Below are 20644 nucleotides of genomic sequence, written 5' to 3' on the forward strand. Positions count from 1 at the left end.
TTTCTCGACAGCTTAGTCGACTTAAGAAGATTCAGTGCGCTACACGGGTTTCGATCTCAATAACGCGGGAATGGAAGCGACAAGATTGCCTCTGTAAACTCTAGCCAATAGAGTATTATAAACAGCAAATGACAGAATGACTGTAAACATATCGGTTATATTTTACTTCACGTTTGACTTGTTTATTCGTGCATCAACGCAGGTACCATGATATGTGTAACAAGGTGTAATGATACTGAGGAATGTTAGTAGTGTTGAATGACACACATCAATAATGTGATGTACCGAGTGTTACCAACCACAAAAGTGATCAACGTCAACATCACACCTTTACAGAAAATAAAAAATCCTTTTTTTTTTTTTTTAGAAACTAAATTTTAATTGCTACTTTTCTCTGATGTCTTTTTCAGTGGCCTTTACTTAATCGGTGAAGAGCTGGAAACAGAAAATAAAAAGGAAATGTGATTATTTATCTAATTTGTTCCATAGAGAGTTTTAGGTTAACCATTCTAGGATTAACTTTTCATCACTAATTATTCTCATTTCCCATCATATTTTTATATGCCTGTAGATATTACCTTCATATATTTGTTTATGAATTCTTCCATCGAAAATTTCCCGTTTTCTGAAAATATAAAAAAATGAAGCTCTTTGAAGGTGGAGAATAAAACATATAATGAAAGTTTGAGTGTTACTTAAGTCTAAAAATATACAAAAACAACCGACACATTAATATCAAAGTAACACTGATAAAATTGAAGAAATATAGGACATATTTTTAAAAAAATTATTATAACTAAATAATCAATCAATTTTGTAAATAAGATCCTGTGTTGCAAGGATTTTTCTAAAAATCTATGAAACACACCGTCAGTGTCCAGGCCGTTAAGAAGAACGACAACCGCAGATCGATCAAGCTTGCCGTCTTCCTGATCGTCTCTCTTGTCAAAGTAATCGAAGGCGTCTTCGATGTCGAGAGGAGGAGATCCAGGATGTATTCCAGCGGTGAATTCTTCAAGATTTAAAAATCCATCGCCTGCAAAATAATGTCTTAAAAAAAGAGTTTTAATTGTTCTCTTGTTTTGGGTTAATTTAGTTTATTGATACATTCTCCATTCTCGATGAGTTGCCCAGGAAAAGCTTTCTTACGTTTCATTTAGTACAGACAGTACAAAGATATCCCATAAGACTTCAACATTTTCATGCATCCATATTGTTGATGTCAATGTTGCTGTTGCTACATGGGAATGGTTGTAGGCACAAGAAATACGTTTTTTTTTCTATATCTTCAACAGTAGAATAATTAAAATGAATCAATGTTAAAAAAAAGTTTGTTTGAAGAGCAATTTAGTTGTTGCATGGGAACATTATTTTTTCAGTGTCTTCTTTTTGTAGTAACTTTTTAGTAAATATTAGTTGGAAAGACACTATGAAGATTTTAATAATAATGATTACCGTCTTTGTCCTCGCTGTTAAAGGCAGTAACCATTTCATTGACCAGAATAATTTCATCATTGTTTCTGTCAATATACCTGAACCTTTGGAGAGCTAGAGTGGCGTCGTCGCTGAAAACATTAAATCATTTCACAAACTTTTGGTGCAATTAATACGCTGTACCCACATTATGTTAATATGCTATGCAAATATTTGGTTTGTGAGGCAGCTAATGTGTGTGAGGTGCAAAACCATTAAGTGAGATACTGTCTTACAGCAAATGTACAGCATAGGATTTTTCTATTGCTTGAAATTAAAAAAACTCTTACCCAAGAACATTAGCCAGAAGACCGAGACAAGATGATCAACTTCATCACGAAAAAAGTTGCTTAACCCTCAAGTCCTGAAATGATCTATGTAAACTGCAAATCACGTTTACTGGAAAAGGAACTATTTTTAAATTTTGCGTACGAAATCACACATTTGCAACTATACCATAACAGGTTCAAACAGGTAAAACTAAATCTTCAAATAATTAATTCTCATAAAAGACCTGTTTAAATGCACGTATAAAAGATTAATTGATTTGGTAAGTGGCAAATATGGAAGGAACAAAGTTTTGTATCACAGTACTTATAGGCCTGTGGCTCTAACACAATATTTTCCGATGTTGACATTAGTAATTATTAGCTTACTGCTCATCAAGTTAAACTTTGCGACTATCCTTAGCGGATTAGTTTTCCCCCCAAAACAGCAACAATAGCAGTAATTACTAACAAGTTACAGTAGTGAGGACACAAAGAGTGCAAGAGGACAACACAAGGTTCCCAGTGGCATTATTAACCCAGTTTTATTGTTAAAGATGTAACACAATTGTAATTTCCATTACCTACCTCTTTTTTCCGTTAAGACTTGTGTTTTACACAGACGTAGGTATCCAGTGCGGCTTTTATAGAATTATTGAGAACTGTGTGAGCTAACTCTGTTGAAACAATATATTTGGACAGGTTCACTAGTCGATGTGCAGTTCGATGTTTTTTCACGGTGTAGGTATGATGTACCTTCTTGCCCGTTATGTTACCTGTTGAGGCATAAACATGTTCGTCTGTTCCTCCAAAGTTCATGGCAACAGCTGCACGTGTGGTGACACGCGTCTGTCCTTTTTATTAATTTTCTGTTTATACCACATCACACTCACCACAAATATTTGCTTTAGTGGATTTGCTGACCTGCTGCTCATTTCAAACGGTAAGTGCATGACAAAAGCAAAACGGATTAAGATAGTGTTTAATAATATGGTTATATTTATTTAAACAAATTAAGCCTCGCACAAACCTAAACTCTAAATAACGGATTTATAAAAACAACTTTTCAAATGTAGTTATATTGTTTACAGCTAAAGTAAAAAAAAAAAATAAACATGCGATGCCGGGGATAAATGAGATAATAGCTCAAACTTGTTACAATATTTCAAACAATGTCCCCGGAGTACTGGGAACATAGTTTTTGTTGTAGTTGTCACTATATTTGCTTTTTCCTTAACACCCATATGTTATAGTTCAACTTATGAAAGGTGATAAATATTTAAAATATATAAACAAGAGGTCGAAAGAGTCTTTCTATAAAATATAAAGAGCCTTGTTTACTAATATGTTCACGCTTTATCTAATTTAAGAATGCAGTTGTATAGCTAGTTTTCGTTTTTAATTTCTAAAAGGTTAACAGAACAACAAATAATTTATAATCACTTGAGTACGAAAAACAATATATGTCAATCCGAGCCCTTCTTAGGCGTATATGTTCTGTAGTATATATATATGTTCGATACGTTTCAGTGCTCAATTCTTAGCGGACGCTGTTACAAACACTTCGGCACAATTACTATTCTTGTCCCTTGCTGTCAGTAAACAGAGTTTGCATCTTGTGGATATGTGGTGAACTTGGTTGGATGAAGAACGATTTGTACTACAGGCCATTGCTACAAATCACTTTAAGGACTTTTGCAGCTGCTTGGTGTTGACAGCCTGCACGTGGAAGGAGAGGGTGGGTGAGGACAAACCTCCAACAAGTAAACGTAGTCAGGACGTTAAATGCTTTCTTTCTTTTATGTCGAAAAAACATGTTGGTAGTAAAAGTAGTAAAAAGGCTCGTGTGTATTTGAGGAAGGTATGGTAATAAAGCATTACTGATGAATGTTTCTGTATATATGTATAAGTCGATTGCAAAAATATCTCTCTCAAAGGTAAAAAGGGATGTGGTGATCTTTTGTCTTTAGATGAGCAAGTTTTACAATGTAATTGCTTATTAACAAGGTGTGATGATACTGAGGAATGTTAGTAGTGTTAAACGACACACATCAATAATATGATGTACCAAGTCTTACCAAACACAAATAAGCTCAACGTCAACAACACACCGTTAGAGAAAACAACAATTTTTGGTTTTTGTTTTGAGAAACTAAATTTTAATTTTAATTTTCTTCATCATCTGCGAAGAGCTGCCAACAGAAAATGAAAAAGAAGTGTGAGTAATTATTTCATTTATAGCATACTGTATTTTTATATTAAGCAGTCTAGGATTAACTCTTTGTCACTAATTATTCTCATTCCACATTAATTTTTTTTATGCTGTACGATTTTCTGTCTAGTGATTTTTTAAAGCTGGTTTTCTTACCTTTTCATAATTTTTTATGAATTCTTCAAGCGAAATTACACCGTTTTCTGAAAATATAAGAAAATGAAGCTCTTTGAAAGTGGACAATAAAACATAATTAAAATTTGAGACTAACTTAAGTCTAAAAATAGACAAAACAACCAACACATAAATCTTAAAACAACACTGATAAAACTGATGAAGTATAGGACTTATGTTATTTGAAAGTCGTAATCAGTGCATAATCAGTCATTGAATAAAAACAATGTTTTAAGCTAAACAGTTTTTTTCTTCAAAGCTATGAAACACACCGTTAGTGTCCAGGCCGATGAAAAGAAAGACAGCCGCAGATCGATCTAGCCTGTCGTCTTCCTGCTTGTCTCTCTTGTCAAAGAATTTGAAAGCGTCTTCGATGTCAAGAGGAGGAGCCCCAGGATGTTTCCCAGCGGTGAATTCTTGAAGGCTCAAAAATCCATCGGCTGCAAAAAGAATTTACTAAAACAAATAAATAGTTTTAAATGTTCTTTTGTTTTCGTTTAATTTAATTTATTAACACCTTATTAATTCTCGATAAGTTGCCGGGTCCTTAGGTGTTAGACACTTGCATTTAGGAAAAAGTTTCATTTCATGCAAATAGTACAAAGATATCCCATAAGATTTAAAACGTACATGTATCCATATTGTTGATGTCAATGTTGTTGTTATTACATGGGAATGTTTGTAGGATTAAGAAACTTATTTTTCTATATTTTCAACAATAGAATAATTGGAATAGTTGAATGTTAAAAATATAGTTTTTTTTAAGAACAATTTAGCAGTTGCATAGGAACACATTATTTTTTTAAATGTCTATTTTTGTAGTAAACTTTTAAATAAATATTAGTTTTAAACATGATATGAAGATTTAAATAACGATGATGATGATGATGATGATGATGATGATGATGATTACCGTTTACGTCATCGTTGTTAAAGCAGGTCATCATTTCATCAAGCAGAATAGCTCTATCACTGTTTATGTCTATAGCCGTGAACATTTCGATGGCTATAGTGGCGTCATTGCTGAAAACATTAAATCGATTGACTAATTTATGTTGAAATTAATACACACTACTTACAATATGTTAATATATTTAGTTGATATTTGGCTTAGTTCGTGAGGGCGCCAATGTGTGTGTGAGTTGCAGAACTCAGTTTTATGTTGCTAGAAACAATAAACCGTAAAAACCATTGAGATACTTTTAAAGTTTGCCTTCCACAAAGGTCTTTCTATTGATTGCAATTAAAAAAACTCTTACCCAAGAACAGCAGCCACAAGACTGAGAAAGATGATCAACTTCATCACGAAAAAAGTTGTTCAATCCTCAAGTTCTTAAGTGATTGTGTAATCTGCAAATTATGTTTACTGGAAAAGAAACTATTTTCTCATTTTGCGTACGAAATTACACATTTGCAACTATACCGTTATAGGTTTAGTTAAGTAAAAATGAAGTACCAAATGAGTAATGATCATCAAAAACATGTTTAACTGCACGTTTAAATAATTAAATCGTTTTATTGTTTAAAATGTAACACAATTGTGATTTCCATTCCCTACCTCTATTCTCCGTTCAGGTTTGTGTTTAACACAGACGAGGTACCCAGTGCGGCCTTTATAGAATTATTGAGAACTGTGTGAGCTAACTCTGTGGAAACAATGTATTTGGACAGGTGTACCAGTCTACTTGCAGATGGATGTTTTTTCTGCAGGTCTGATGTATCTTCTTGCACATTATGTTACCTGTTGAGGCATAAACATGTACTTCTGTTTCTTCCAAACTTAATGGCAACAGCTGCACGTGTGGTGACACGCGTCCATCCTTTTGTTTAATTTTCTGTTTTAACCACATCACACTCATTACTTTTTTTTCTTTGGTGGATTGGCTCACCTCCTACGAATTTCAAAAGGTAAGTGTATGACAAAACCAACAAGTGTAAAGATAGTGTTTAATCAATTGAAGCTTTTTTGCAGTAAGAGCTTTAGATAAAAGTATTTGAATGTGTAAACATTATGTCGTTTTAACTTTTATTTCTTGGCATATTAATGCAGATGAAGCTGCTTCTGTTGTTGCTACTGATGTTCGTAGTCGCAGAGTGGATGATTTCAGATGCACAAAATACCAATGTAAGTTGACAGGACAATATTAGTAAAAGACTTTGGTTTCTCCTGTGTGTGCTGCTTTTTTATGTCTAATTTTTTCCACCAATACATTTTTAATTCCTACTGTCTGAGTTGTAAGCAACATAGATTTTACAATTTGTTTTTATATAGCGAGTCACATTTCCATGCAATATTTGATTTTTTTAAATAAAATACAATCAGCCTAGTTTACTAATATGTTCACACTATTTAGCAATTTTTAGTTTCAGTTGAATAATTTCTGTTCTGAATGTCTACAAACTAAACAGCACTCGATATTAAAAAGCTAAGAACATTTATTAGTCCACTGTAATTGTGCAAGTCTTGCTCCACCGTGTATATTTGTTCAGTGTGTGCTTGTGTGTGTGTGTGTGCGTGCGCCATCTGTTGCAGTGTGTCATTCGTCAGGGAGGATGTTTCAGACAGTTTGCCTTGTATAGAATCTATTTTCCATGCTGTCCTGGCCTGCAGTGCTTTACATCCGGGGAAGTCTGTTTTGTAAATATTGGCTTTGTAACCAATCGGTTTCCCTGCTGTCCGGGTCTGACATGCCAACAGGACACTGATCACAGAAAAATCTGCAGATGAGCTGCTGGGACAAACTGCTGTACACACTGACAAAATGTAAAATGTCGAATGTACATGGACCTGGCATCTGGACGTGTCAGGGTCTCTGACACTGTTGTCCTTGTGACTGTCGTGCTATCAATAAACAAGATTTATTTTTCCTTGTGTTGATTTGTAGTGAACCTGACTGGGTGTGAGTAATTTGTGTTATAGACAATTGTTACAGACTATTTTATGGACTTGTGCAGCTTGAGAGAGTGCACGTGGGAGGAGGGGTGGGTAAGTAGTGTGGGCAGTGACTGGCCTGTAACAAATAAGTCAAGTAAACATTATGAAGATATTAAGCGAAACCATGAGTAAAATATTTTAAGCGCTTTATTTCTTTTGGGATGAAGAAAAAAAAAACATGAGAAAGTGTTAGTTTTTTCAAGTAGTAAAAAGGTGCGCGCTCCAGTGCGTGTGTGTTTAAGGAGGGTGTTTGCGAAGAAATTTTTGCTAAATAAATTTACCTCGGGGGGGGGGGAACACTTTCTGTAATTTTATCACTAAGGCCCCAGCTACTGAATATTTTTACTTCACACGTGACACGCTCAAAGATAACGACTGCAACAAAACGCCCCTTTGTCCCTCAGTTAAAACCTACAAACATAAATCCCATAAATTTTCACTAACTTCGCTTAGACCCTCTTTTTTATCACTCACTTCAAACCTTTGTTTTTCAAGTCCAAATTCTACACAGCTGCTGTATCTTAAACTTCGTGTATTTTATTTCTCTTCAGTCTTTGTTTTAAAGCTGTGAGAAATGTGATAGCTTTTGAAATATTTTTTTGGACTGTTCTAATCCTTGACTGACAACCCACCCACTTTTCACTTTGCAAATGAGGTTTATCTTGTTGTACTTCATGAGATTTTATGTTCTCCTACTCTGACACGTTTCACGGAAACAGCTCAACGTGTGGTAATACGTTTCTATCTTGTTCTCTATATGTTGTCCCTCTAAGTAGGAATCACATTCAACTCAACCTTTGGTGACTGTGCTTACCTACCTACCCTTTAAACAGTAAGTGCTTTGTAAAAAGAAATTAAAAATTGTGGAAATATATTATTGAAAAGAGTTTTGCATTTCGGTGAAATATTGCTTTGTTGACTAAGATTTCTTCATTTCATTGATTACAGCTAAGTTCGTCTGACCATGAATTTCAACTAAAATATTTGAAACAGATGCTAAATGCCTGCTTTAAATATATATATGTTAGTTATCTAGTAGGTCCGGTCTATGAAACTAATTTTTCTATTTTAATATGAGTGTATTATTGCTCATTTTTGGGGAATGTTTCTGGGTGAAAGTTCTAGACTAATCCCATTTCAACTGACACAATATCACCATCGATAACATTTTTACGTACAAAAGTGTATGTCTTGTCATTCTAATATTGCCTTAAGGAGCTAACTGTCTTAAATGAGGAACCAGTGAGTTCCTACATGCTAGTCCCTACACGACTTGTATTATTTATATATTCTGTATGTAGTTGCTTGATTTGATGAAGGAAGTCAATAAGTAGATGGGTGTGATAACAAGAGAAAATAATTAAAAAAAACCCAAATGGTAAGGTAGTTAGTAACTATTGTAACAATTCTAAAATTTTGGAGGATGATTTTTGTAAAAATGAAATCTCCTAACTTTGTTTATTTGGATAAAAGTTTTTATTTACTAACTTTTCAATACAGATGAAGGTCCTGCTGTTGCTGATAATTGCTGTAGTGGGGACGTTCAACATGTCGGATGCACAGAAACCACCACCTGTAAGTTAACAGAACACTATCAGTAAGACTTCCCTGTTAAGACATCATGTATACTTTACATAAATCGTGTTCGTCGGACTTTTAATTCACACTGTGTTCAAGAATAAGCAAATATATTATCATCTACGTGTCAATACTCCAAGGTAATTTAGCTTACAGTCCCATTTAGTCTATGAATTTAAATATGAAATATTTATTTTTCAGGTTTGTACAAAGCATATTCATTCAAAGATTTTGTAATAATGTTTAAGTTTGTGAGACACATCTAAATATTAAAGACACTTTGTGTAATATGTATATATGTGTTGTCGATGTGTTGCAGTGTATGCGTTCTCTGGCAATTTGTGAAGTGATTCTGTTCACCAAAGTGATCCGTTTTCCTTGCTGTCGACCCCTAACATGCCAAACTGTCGGAACAAAAAGATTATGTGTCTGACCTGCTGGCACAAGCTGTTGTGGACTCTGACATGACATGTCATGTCAAGTTAACACGGACCTGGCATTGTGATGTTTATTAAATCGCTTTATTGAATGTCAGTCTGCCTTATGTTCGTTGTTATGTAAGTGACGTACGGCCATTAAAAAACGTTTGCATTGTTGATGAGATGATAAAGGAGAAAGAAGGATGAGTATTATAGAGGGTTGTTGCGGATAAAGTCTCAGACATAGCTGACTGTGAAGCTGGTTGTTAAGCAGAGCGCCACCGGGGACGTAGGATGAATCAATCTACGGAACAAACACTTCACAGTATCAAGTAGTAGTTTTTTTTAAATAATGTTAATAATGATAATGGTGATGAGGATGACGATGATAATAATAACAACAATAGCGATCATGATAATCATGATAATCATCATAATCATCATAATATAAACTAAAAACTAAAAGGTCCTGGCAAAACATATTTATTGTAAAAACCTTAAACCATAAATCCCTTCAATTCGCGCTAACTTTCCCTAGACCCTCCTTTCGAACTCCCACTCCGAACATTTGCTTTCAAGTTTCCTTTGAAACACTTATTTAGGATTGTTTTAGTGCTCGACTGGCAGGCCACATCCTTCCAAATGAGATTGGTCTTGTACTTTATGCGACTTCATGTAAACTTACTGTGACAAGTTTCACGGCAACAGCTGGACGTGCGGTGATACGTGTTTATCCCCCTCCCCTCTTTCTTTCTCTATATTTTGTCCCTCAAGGTAGGGATTACATTCAACTCAAGATTTTCTGGCCGTGCTTACCTACCTCTGCGCTAAACAGTAAGTGTTTTGTAAAATAATATTTAAACTGAGGAAATATCTTGTTGAAAACTGCTTTACCATTTGTAAAGATTATAAAACGTTGGCAGGCAATTTTCGTAGACATGAAACTTCTAACTTTGTGTAAGTTTGAAAAAAAATCTTATATTTTTTTACTTTCCAATTCAGATGAAGGTGACTCTGCTGTTGCTGATATTTGCTGTAATGGGGAAGTTGGAGATCTCGGATGCAGTGCTTCCAGTACTTCCAGTACTTCCAGGTTCTAACCCACTACCACTACCTGTAAGTAAACGGAATACTAGAAGTGAGACTTCCTTGAACTGTTGTTTTCTTTTCTACTTCATTTAAGAGATGTTTGCTGCTTGCGACGACTAAACATTTCAGATTGATTATATATTCAAGCGGATAACACAAGCACATGTAATATCTTGACACAGATTTGAGAGAAATTAGTTTGCTGCCTACCCCGCTGTCTGGGAGACTAGTGGTCAAAGAATAAGGGTAGCTTCCTCTTGTCAGAGTAGGATAGTTGTAGCTTTACTAAAGGATGTTGAGTATGTTTAAGTGTGTGTGTGTGTGCGTTTGTCTCTCCTAGTCCAGTTTTATTCCATGCTAGAAGATTGAGTAAGAGGAGGGGTATGGTCAGACACCTGACAATTTAAAAACTGTTACCGACCATCAGGAATGACGATTGTTCATCTGATCACAGGCGTGGACTAGCAACGGGTAGAGGCTTAGAAGCAAGAGGAATAAAATATCAAAGCAGTAAAAATAGAGCGAAGTTAAACCGCCTATGTAACAGGAGATGGCTGTTTGGAACGTGACCTAACAGATTTTCAAAGGGTGAATAGGAGTGAGGAAAACCATTAGAGAACCAAATTGTTGTATCCTGGACATGAAGACATGATGTGTACCTTTAATAAATCGTTTTTGTCGAACTTTTATTCACGCTGTATTGAAGAATAATCAAACATATTGTCATTTACGTGCCCGATATTCCGAGAACATTGAATTCTAAGCCGATTTGTTCTGTGTATTTGGATATTAAATTCTTATATTTTACATGTATACGATACATCTGCATTCAAACATTTGGTAAATAATGTTTTAATTTATATACTTCGCATCTGCAATTTTATTAGCCTTGTGTATTATAGATATATTCTGTGTAATTGATGTGTTGCAGTGTAAAGTTCTTTTGGAAAGTTGTCAAGCGGATCTTCTGGACGTAGGGAACACAGGCAAAATTTGCTGTCCACCCTTCACCTGCAAAGGTGCCGGACCAATAAAAATGTGCGCGTGACCTTCTGGAACAAGCTGTTTTGGACACTGACATGACATGTCAAGTTAACACAGACCTGGCATCGTGCCGTTTACTGAATCGATTTGGTGTCAGGCTGCCATACGTTCTTGTTATGTCAGTGACGTACAGCCATTAAAAAAATTTTATTGCTCTTGTGTGGACTCGGGATCAATGAGTAAGGACGATGTGTGTTATAGAAGGTAGTTACTGATGCAATCACGGACCTAGTGCAGCTGATGGTTGTTTAGAGCGTCGATGTGGACATAGGATTAATTAGGGTCAGCGACGACTGATCTTTAGCCAGTATGTGACGTCACACTCACAAAGACGTTAAGCGTTAAGTTGTTTTACTGATTTGATGCGGTTTATCTCTTGTGGGATGGAGAGAAAAAGCGACGGAAATTGTTGTTAATAGTTTGTATGTGTGTGTTTGCTCAAGTGTTAATTAATGTCCGCGCAAAGTGCACGTGTGTGTATCTACGATTGAGTAGTCATTGCAAATAACGATTTACTTGGTTATTGTTAGTTAATATGAAAAAACAGAGTTAATGTAAGCACATGAAAATATAACGAAAATATACTAGGAAACAAATATTACACACCACAAAGAAGTAGTGATCCATCATCATCATCATCATCATCATCATCATCATCATCATCATCATCATCATCATCATCATCATCATCAGCATCAGCAGCAGCAGCAGCGTAAACAGAACCAGTAGCATCAAACGTGTCTGTTCTGTAGTAGACACCATGTAGTATTTAAGTATACATTTTTGATACACTAATTTTTTTTTTATTCTTCTCAAAGTGTGCAGCCTTTCAGAGTAAATACTAATTAAAAATACTAACGTACTAAAAGAAAGGAAATTATAAAGGTTACGAGACGGAAATCACACATTATCAATGAGTGATTACCTGGAAGTTCACAATAGATAGGGATTAATTTACATATTTGGGCAGCTTCGGCACTAATTAAAGTTATCACTTAGTTAAAACGAAACCAAGCTATAATAATAATTTTCGTTATTATAATTATAATTAATTATATTATAATTACAATAATTATTTCTATAATTATAATAATAAAAAATAAGCAAAATTAGTACAGAGAGCATACTCCCATGCTCTTAACTCTTAAGAACAAGAACGAGACATGAGCAGCATACGAGCGACAGGAAAACAAACAAATAACATAAAAGCTATAAAAGAATAAATTACCGTACTAAACGAAGAATAAAATCAAATTCAGAAAACACAAATATATTTTATCAACAAGCTACTTTCTTTCTCAAAGGACTTAAACTATTTAAAGACTGGCAGTCGGGTACATATCATGAAACAGATGCTACCTGTGGGAGGTTGGTAGTTACTGTCTTCAAAGAGTTCAGGACTATTGACGCCAGTGTCTGGATGTAGGAAAGATAAACAAAAGGATGAGAACAAATGTTGACAGTGTATCGCCTACTCTGTCACTGTTCGCTGTGATGTAGTCTGTATCGCTGGTACAAACCACAAAATCAACTCCAAGATCATTAGTTAAGAGAATGCATTGCTACTCATTAAAGTTATTGCTTGTCAAAACTGCAGGAACAAAGTATATCTTAATTTACGCACCAATTCATTTAGGAAAAAAATTAAAATAAAACTTTGATGGCAAATCTTTCTTTAATGTCATGTTCGACATTTGCATACAGATTGAGTTCCTTATCTAGCTGGAGCTATGGGTAGGCAAAGAAGTAAATCTTAGTGGTCTTAATTATGTATCGATGGTAGGTTGGTCCCCGAGGACAACACTTTTGCGAACTCAAGAACAAGTGTCTCATTTCAAAATTACAAGGCTCTACTTAAAGCCCGACAATCTTATTGTGTCGCCAAAGACGTGGTGATAAAATTGTGGCAAAGATGTCTGGCTGAACTATTTATCTGTCCATTGTAGCTTCTACAAGAGATAGAGAGAGAGTATATGATTTGGACGAGAGTTATCTTCTTGTCACTTGTGTGACTTAAATGGAGATATAAACATGGCCACAGCTGAACGAGATCTGATACGCGTCTCCCCTCTCTTTTTCTTTCTATATATTTCGTTCGTTTAACAGGTGATTAGACATACACATCCCTACATTTACTTTGTTGCTTTTGCTGAGGTGCCAAAACTTTAAATGGTGAGTTCACTGTAAAAAGTAAAAAAATCCTTTACTGATTCGTATTGAGAATTTTTACAAATAATAATTTATTACTACTAAAGCAGTGAAAACCGACAAAGAGGATTTAAAGAATAAAAAAAACTCGTTGCTGATTTACATAAATAACAACCATTTATCACATGGTGGTTGTTCCAAAACAACAATTTGTAAAAAAGCTATGTTTTTAAAAGTGTTTGCAAAACTAAAACAACGACTTGCGCAGTGTACCTCCCTATATACAAATATTGCAATGAAATGTTGTTATAGACACGAACAGTCAATAGACGTGTAGAGTGAAACATACCAAAGGGTGTTTTAAACATATATTACAATATTTTTAGTTAAGGGCCTGTTTCTTAACTCTAATTTCCATTTTAGTTATGTCCAAACCTTTTTACTAATAAAGTCTATGTATGATTTGTTTACATTGTATTTACAGTTTGCAATAAAATCAAACAGAAGCTTAATTGAAGTTTTATTAGAAAAACCCTGATATCAGTGTTTCTCTTGTCGATTTTATTTAGGATATAAGGAGGACTTGTAGTAGAACTGCTCTCTAAATTAGAAACATTGTCTAATCTTCATAAAAAATAAACATGTTTTTGTTCTACTTTAATAGTTTACATACAAAAACTAACTCATAGTCAAACCACATTATGTTCTGAATGCAGATGAAGGTTGCCGTGCTGCTGCTGCTGGTGATGGCTGTAGTTACGCAATGGCAAGTCACGGAAGGCGTAAGTTGATAGAACTGAATTATTGCAAGAAAGCGAAGAACTTTGTTTTCGTTTTTTCCGGAAACTAATTTATGCTTTCTGTAAAGTTTGCAACTTCTAAAACATCTTAAAGAGATAATGTAGTCAAGTAAATAACCCAGAAACTGTATGAAGCTACGTTTTGCAAGAGAAGAAGTTACACCACCCCTCTGCCACCAATCTTAGGGGATTAATTACCAAACACTGGTAAGAGACAGAGTAGCTTCTCCTTCAGAGAGAAAGCGAAAATGAGTGAAAAGAAGATAAAAAATAAGAAGTATTGTACAATAAAAGATAATAAAAGCATTACAGACCGTCTGGTCTTGACATCAGTGTCAAATGAGTGGGCAAACTCCTTACAGAATATATAGCCAGGATATAAGTCTGGAAAATACATGTAGTAGAAATGCATTAGTAAGAGCTGCAAACAGCGAAAAATTTCGTTGAAAGAGCATCCAGTGGTCTAGAGTTAAATAAACATTGTTTGTAACACTAAAAGTAACACGAAATACTTTGCAGCGTCTTTCTATAATCTGTGTGATTCCTTGATATTTTTACTGAGATAATGTGTACCTTTTATAAATTTGTTAATGAAATAGTACAGAGGGTAAGGGTCACCTACTGTCACCTACGTGCATAGTACTCAGGGAACAACGTTCTCGTCTTAGAGAGTAAACGTGTAACAAGATTTACCTGTGAGTCCGATGTCCACAGCTTTGCAAAGTGAATGCTTTCTGTAAGCTACAAGAAACATTGCTTTGTTAGAAATCTTTTTGAGTAGATTTTGAGTTTATTATTTTATCGTTCATCGGAGCTTCAATTGCTGCAATAAAGACACAGAGAATAGTTATCTAAGAAAAATCCCTCATCAGTAATATGTTGTACGTTATCTGTAATTTAGTAATTCTAGTGCTATAATTAGTGTTCTCTTTTTCATTAATGTAAATAAAGGCAGGTGTACAAAAAGTATACAATGATATTAGCCATTGTGTTGAAATAAAACAAGTCTTTCTTTAATGTTTATGTAAAATATGTGTGTGTGTGTGTGTGTGTGTGTGGGTTGGTGTGTGTGTGTGTGTTTGTGTGTGCCCGATATGTTGCAGTGTAGGACCAAGGGACAACATTGTTTACCTTCTGTCCACTGCTGTAAGGGCTTGATATGCGAAGCCGTTTCTGTTATGCCTATATTATTCGAATGTCGGTGACCAGATGGGACGCACTGTCTGCACGCTAACAAGTTGTAAAATGTTGAGTTAACATACACTTGATATTTTGACTTGTACTAAGTCCATTTCAAGATGGCTTATGCTCTCTTCTTCTGGATAATAAAGCAATAATTTGACTCTTCTCGTGTGGATTTGTGATAAAAAGGATTAAAAAAATGTTACAGAACTGACTTCTTTAAAAGAGTTTTATTGCTTTGTAAAGAGCGGACAAATAGATTCGGAGAAGATAGTAAGGCGATGGGACCTTCATCTTGATCAAATAAAATTGAAAAATATATCAGGTATACGACTGAATTCAAATAAGAAATATTTTCTACATTGTTCTTTCGTACGGCGGAACCTGCTTATAAAATTTAGAGATCGTTAAAGGAAAAAAAGGAAAGACACTTTTGTACCCCGGTTCACCATCAATGATGTATGTTATAATGTTTTATAGTTGGCAAAACGTTATGCGATCTAAAGAATAAGAGTCAGTGGGGGTTCTATTGTTGAACTTTGCTAAGCACCTAACACTATTCACGTTCACACATGCTTGCAGGTTGTCTTAGTGCTTGAAACAGAGGTTGACTCATGAAAAAGTCACAAGTCAGTTGTTAGCAACAGCTAAACGTGAAAAAACACTCCTGTATACCCATATGTCTCATTGCACTCTCTTTCTTTTTCGCTCTCGCTCCAAAAACCCTTCAACATTAGTAACCGCACGACACATTAATGCTAAAGGTGGTAATAAAGGCAGGAGGTAAAAGGTGGTGATGTCATTTATATCGACAAAATGCTGATAGGAATGAGCCCCGAGGAAATAGTACGACAACAATGGGAAGGGAGCGAAAGGAAATTCCAACAGAATCGGGAAGGGACGACAAGACAGCAACAACAACAGAGTGGGAGAAAGCCTCATCAACAACCTGCACACGGAAGAGAGGGGCATCGTGGGACTTCTTTCTCCACCTTTGACCCCACTACTCATTCCACGCCTTCAATAACTAAGACGCAATCACAGGACCCGAAGTATGTTTAGCCCAGCACAAAAGCAGGACACCACGCAGCCAAATACAACAGAGGACCTGCTACAAGAACTGAAAGCTAACAGTTAACAAAAGGAGTGATTACCTGGAAGTATTCAATAGCTGGGGATTAATTTACACATTTGAGCATCTTTGGCACTAATTAAATTCATCACTGAGTTGTAACTGTCCTTAGAGGCTAACCAGCTCTGTGTGTGTGTACGACAGTTTGTCCCTGCAGAGGCACTGGAACATTTTTTTTAGACCTGTGCCCGTCTAGCATGTCCGGCTCGGACAACAAGAATACCGATTCCAAAAAAAAAGCAATTTTTTTATATAGAACAGACTTTGCCTGCTGTTAAACACTGCAGGCCAGGACAACAAGAAATCGGGATCATCATTATCAACATAGGGTCTGACTCAGCCTTTTTAAGTATGGGACACTGAAACACATAGCACACACGCTAATAATAATAAACTATTGAAAGACTGGCAGTCAGGTACGTATCATGCAACAGGTGTTATCTGTGAGAGGTGGAAATAGTTACTGTCTGCACGGTACGGGACCATTGACGCCAGTGTCTGGATGTAGGGAAGATAAACAGAAGGATGAGAATAAATGTTGACAGTGTATCGCCTACTTTGTCGCTGTTCGCTGTGATGTAGTCTGTATCACTGGTACACACCACAAAATCAACCCCAAGATCATTAGTGAAGAGAATGCATTGCTACTCATTAAAGTTATTGTTTGTCTAAAACTGCAGGAACAAATGATATTTTAAATTACAGGCCACAAAGCTTTCCTTATGTTCGATATTTACATACAGATTGAGTTCCTTATCTAGATGGAGATATGGGTAAGCAAAGAAGTAAATCTTAGTGGCCTTAATTATATATCGATGGTAGGTTGGTCCCCGATTACAAGACTGTTGATAAAATTAAGAGGAACTACCTAAAGCCCGACAATCTTATTGTATCGCCGATAACGTGGTGATAAAATTGTGGCAAAGGTGTCTTGTTGAACTATTTACCTGTCCATTCTAGCCTCTACAAGAGATATAGAGAGAGGGTAGGATGTGGACGAGAGTTATCTTCTTGTCACTTGTGTGACTTAAATGGAGATATAAACTCGTCCTGTGATAATGGCCACAGCTGAACGAGCTCTGATACGCGTCTCCCCTCTCTTTTTCTTTTTCTATATATTTTGTTCGTTTAACAGGTGATTAGACATACACATCCCTACATTTGCTTTGCTGCTTTTGCTGAGGTGCCACAACTTTAAATGGTGAGCTCACTGTAAACAGTATAAAAAAATCCTTTGCTGATTCGTATTGAGAATGTTTACAACTAATCATTTATTACTACTAACCGACAAATAGGATTTAAAGAATAAAAAACTCATTGCTGATTTACATAAATAGCAACCATTTATCACATAGTTGTTGTTTGAAAACAACAATTTGTAAAAAAGCTATGTTTTTAAAAGGTATGATTTTTATAATCTTGACTAATTATTTGATTTTAATTTTTTTATTTGCTGCTTTACCTAGTATATAAATTATGAAGAAATTGTAGATTTAATTTTACGTTGACATTTTGTTTAAAACGCTAGAACTTTTCCTAGCATAAACACTCTATAGCTTCACCTTTTGCTTTTATTAATTGTCTAGCTATTCAAACACAACTGCCGTGTAAACGCTATTGTAAAGTCAGTGTTATATGTTTGTCAGGCTGACCAAACTCTTTTATTATAAATCAGTTGAAGGTTTTTTGTTTACAACATTAAAACAATGACTTGCGCAATGTACTTCCCTGCATACAAATATTGCAATGAAATGTCCTTATAGACACACACTAACATTCAATAGACGTGTAAAGTGCATCATACCATAGGGTGTTTTAAACATTAATGACAATGTTTTTCTTTAAAGGCCTGTTTCTAAACTCTTATTTACATTGTATGTATGCCCAAACCTTTTGCTAATAACGTTTATGTATTATTTGTTTATGTTGTATTTACAGTTTGCAATGGAATCAAATAGAAGCTTAATTAGAGTTTATTACATTATGTTCTCAATGCAGATGAAGGTTGCCCTGCTGCTGCTGGTGGTGATGGCTGTAGTTATGCAATGGCAGGTCTCGGAAGGCGTAAGTTGATAGAACGGAAATATTGCGAGAAAGCGAAGAACTAATTCACGTTTCTGTAAGGTTTGCATTTCTAAACCATCTTAAAGAGATAACTTAGTCATCCAAACAACCAAGAAACTGTATTAAGTTACGTTTTGCAAGAGACGAAGTTAAACCACTCCTCTGCCACCAATCTGGGGGAATAATTACCAAACACTGGTAAGAGACAGAGTAGCTTCTCCTTGAGAGAGAAAGAGAAAGTGAGAAAGAAAGAGAGGAGAAATAAAAGTTATTGTACAATAAAAGTTAATAAAAGCATTTCACACCATCTGGTCTTGACATCAGTGTCAAATAAGTGGGCAAACGCCTTAAAAAATATTTAGCAAGGATACAAGTCTGGAAAAGACATGTAGTAGAAATGCAACAATAAGAGCTGCAAACACTTAGTGAAAATGTGTTAAATGAGTATCCAGTGGTTTAAAGTTAAATAAACATTGTTTGTAACACTAAAGTATCAGTAACACGAAAAGCTTTGCAGCGTCTTTCTATAAGTGTGTGATTCTTTGTTAGTTTTACTGAGATAGTGTGTATTTTTTTTAAAATTTGTTAATGAAAGAGTACAGAGGGTAAGGGTCACCAACTGTCACCTACGTGCATAGTACTCAGGGAACAACGTTCTTGTCTTAGAGAGTAAACGTGTAACAAGATTTACCTGTGAGTCCAATGTCCACAGCTTTGCAAAGTGAATGCTTTCCTGTAATCTGCAAGAAACATTGCTTTCTTAGATATCTTTTTGAGTGGATTTTGGCTGCATGAGTTTATAGTTTTAGGGGTTCATCGGAGCTTCTAATGGTGCAATAAAGACAGAGAAAAATCCCTCATCAGTAATATGTTGTACTTTATCTGTAATTTAGTAATTTTAGTGCTATAATTACTGTTCTCTTTTTTTATTATAGTAAATAAAGGTAGGTATATATAAAATGTATACAATGATATTAGCCATTGTGTTTAAATAAAACAAGTCTTTCTTTAATGTTTATGTAAAATGTGTGTTTGCGTGTGCCCGATCTGTTGCAGTGCAGGACCAGGTCAGAAGTTTGTCTCCCGCGAACAAAAAATCCTTCTGACGCCTGCTGTGAGGGTTTGAAATGCTCGTCCTTGTTTATATTTCCTCCATTTTTCTTATGCAATTGACCTGATGACACGCACTGATCTGCACGCTAACAAGTTGTAAAATGTTGAGTTAACACAGACTTGATATTTTGACTTGTACTAAGGCCATTGCAGGATGTCTTCTGGTCAATAAAACAATAATTCGATTTTTCTCGTGTGGATTTGTGATAAAAAGGAACACTGTTTAGAATCTTTCTTAATCATACCTTTTGTCTGTCAAGCTACACCTCTTTTCTTTTAAATATACGGATATGTACATGTATTAGCAACCTTGTTATCTCTTTTGTGGCTTTTATAAGCTCAGTTTTATATACATGTATGTAGCTTGATTCACCAGGCTTTATTGACTAAAGTTAACAGTAAACGATTTTTTTTTTTTAAACTGTAAAAATTTACATTTTGCCGAAATATAAGCCGTAGTATTCTTTTGTTAACCATAAACCTTAAAAAATAATCCTTCTTTTTAGGATTTGTTTAAAGTAAGAAATATTAATAGGTATTAATAAGAGATAGCATTTCCGAGAACAGAGTACAGAAAATGCAAGGCTTTCCGCATAGTGCAACTGGGAAATACGCGAAAAGACAAAAGCAAAAGAAATTAAAAATCAACAGAAACAGAAACCATTAAAAAAATGTAACAGAACTGACTGCTTTAAAAGAGTTAGTTTTATTGCTTTGTAAAACGCGGACAAATAGCTTCGGAGAGCCTAGTAAGACGATTGGACCTTCATCTAAAATAAAATTGAAAATATATCAGGAGTACCATTGAATTCAAATTAGAAATCTTTTCTGCATTGTTCTTTCGTACAGCGGATCCTGTTCACAAAATTTAGACATCGTTAAAGGGAAAGACACTTTTTGTACCCCGGTTCACTATCAAAGGACTTTTACTGTTTAAAGACTGGCAGTCGGGTACGTATCATGCAACAGATGTTACCTGAGAGAGGTGGAAACAGTTAATGTCTTCACGGAGTAC

General features: G+C 35.1%; 1 protein-coding gene and 7 long non-coding RNA genes across 9 annotated transcripts; 6 read left to right on the top strand and 2 right to left on the bottom strand.

The window, feature by feature from the left end:
• Positions 1 to 142: 142 nt before the first annotated feature.
• Positions 143 to 2467, bottom strand: LOC112569210. Its single transcript, XR_003100334.1, has 5 exons — positions 2328 to 2467; positions 1764 to 1837; positions 1456 to 1565; positions 869 to 1036; positions 143 to 625 (listed from the first exon to the last, which is right to left on the bottom strand). It is a non-coding gene; the product is annotated as an uncharacterized LOC112569210 (long non-coding RNA).
• A 92-nt stretch (positions 2468 to 2559) lies between these two features.
• Positions 2560 to 3631, top strand: LOC112569212. The gene is made up of 2 exons (XR_003100336.1): positions 2560 to 2682; positions 3389 to 3631. It is a non-coding gene; the product is annotated as an uncharacterized LOC112569212 (long non-coding RNA).
• A 255-nt stretch (positions 3632 to 3886) lies between these two features.
• Positions 3887 to 5823, bottom strand: LOC112569208. Of its 2 annotated transcripts, none has more exons than XM_025246937.1 (6): positions 5684 to 5823; positions 5385 to 5491; positions 5039 to 5148; positions 4398 to 4565; positions 4108 to 4154; positions 3887 to 3931 (listed from the first exon to the last, which is right to left on the bottom strand). In XM_025246937.1, the coding sequence occupies exons 2-6, from the start codon at positions 5426 to 5428 to the stop codon at positions 3905 to 3907; spliced, it is 396 nt and encodes a 131-aa protein (XP_025102722.1). In that variant the 5' UTR covers positions 5429 to 5491; positions 5684 to 5823; the 3' UTR covers positions 3887 to 3904. The 2 variants fall into 2 exon arrangements, with proteins under 2 accessions (XP_025102722.1, XP_025102721.1); XM_025246936.1 differs by having other exon boundaries at positions 5385 to 5475; positions 5684 to 5821.
• Positions 5824 to 5913: 90 nt separating this feature from the next.
• On the top strand, positions 5914 to 6991 carry LOC112569209. The gene is made up of 3 exons (XR_003100333.1): positions 5914 to 6033; positions 6176 to 6250; positions 6659 to 6991. It is a non-coding gene; the product is annotated as an uncharacterized LOC112569209 (long non-coding RNA).
• Positions 6992 to 7703: 712 nt separating this feature from the next.
• LOC112569583 lies at positions 7704 to 9172 on the top strand. Its single transcript, XR_003100463.1, has 3 exons — positions 7704 to 7892; positions 8561 to 8635; positions 8958 to 9172. It is a non-coding gene; the product is annotated as an uncharacterized LOC112569583 (long non-coding RNA).
• A 575-nt stretch (positions 9173 to 9747) lies between these two features.
• Positions 9748 to 11347, top strand: LOC112569582. Its single transcript, XR_003100462.1, has 3 exons — positions 9748 to 9891; positions 10060 to 10173; positions 11078 to 11347. It is a non-coding gene; the product is annotated as an uncharacterized LOC112569582 (long non-coding RNA).
• Positions 11348 to 13022: 1675 nt separating this feature from the next.
• Positions 13023 to 15485, top strand: LOC112568697. The gene is made up of 3 exons (XR_003100151.1): positions 13023 to 13362; positions 14055 to 14120; positions 15242 to 15485. It is a non-coding gene; the product is annotated as an uncharacterized LOC112568697 (long non-coding RNA).
• Positions 15486 to 17505: 2020 nt separating this feature from the next.
• Positions 17506 to 19816, top strand: LOC112568695. The gene is made up of 3 exons (XR_003100149.1): positions 17506 to 17653; positions 18451 to 18516; positions 19573 to 19816. It is a non-coding gene; the product is annotated as an uncharacterized LOC112568695 (long non-coding RNA).
• The last annotated feature ends 828 nt before the right edge of the window (positions 19817 to 20644 follow it).

The sequence above is a fragment of the Pomacea canaliculata genome, linkage group LG7 (assembly GCF_003073045.1).
Source record: "Pomacea canaliculata isolate SZHN2017 linkage group LG7, ASM307304v1, whole genome shotgun sequence".
Lineage (NCBI taxonomy): Eukaryota > Metazoa > Mollusca > Gastropoda > Architaenioglossa > Ampullariidae > Pomacea > Pomacea canaliculata.

Bases quoted from the DNA above. Each gene is read 5' to 3' on its own strand.
- LOC112569208 (XM_025246937.1), bottom strand. From the start codon at position 5,428: ATGAAGTTGATCATCTTTCTCAGTCTTGTGGCTGCTGTTCTTGG. The intron at 5,149-5,384 runs GTAAGAGTTTTT...TAATGTTTTCAG, and splicing joins CTTGTGGCTGCTGTTCTTGG to CAATGACGCCACTATAGCCA. The intron at 4,155-4,397 runs GTGTGTTTCATA...TTATATTTTCAG, and splicing joins CATCGGCCTGGACACTAACG to AAAACGGTGTAATTTCGCTT.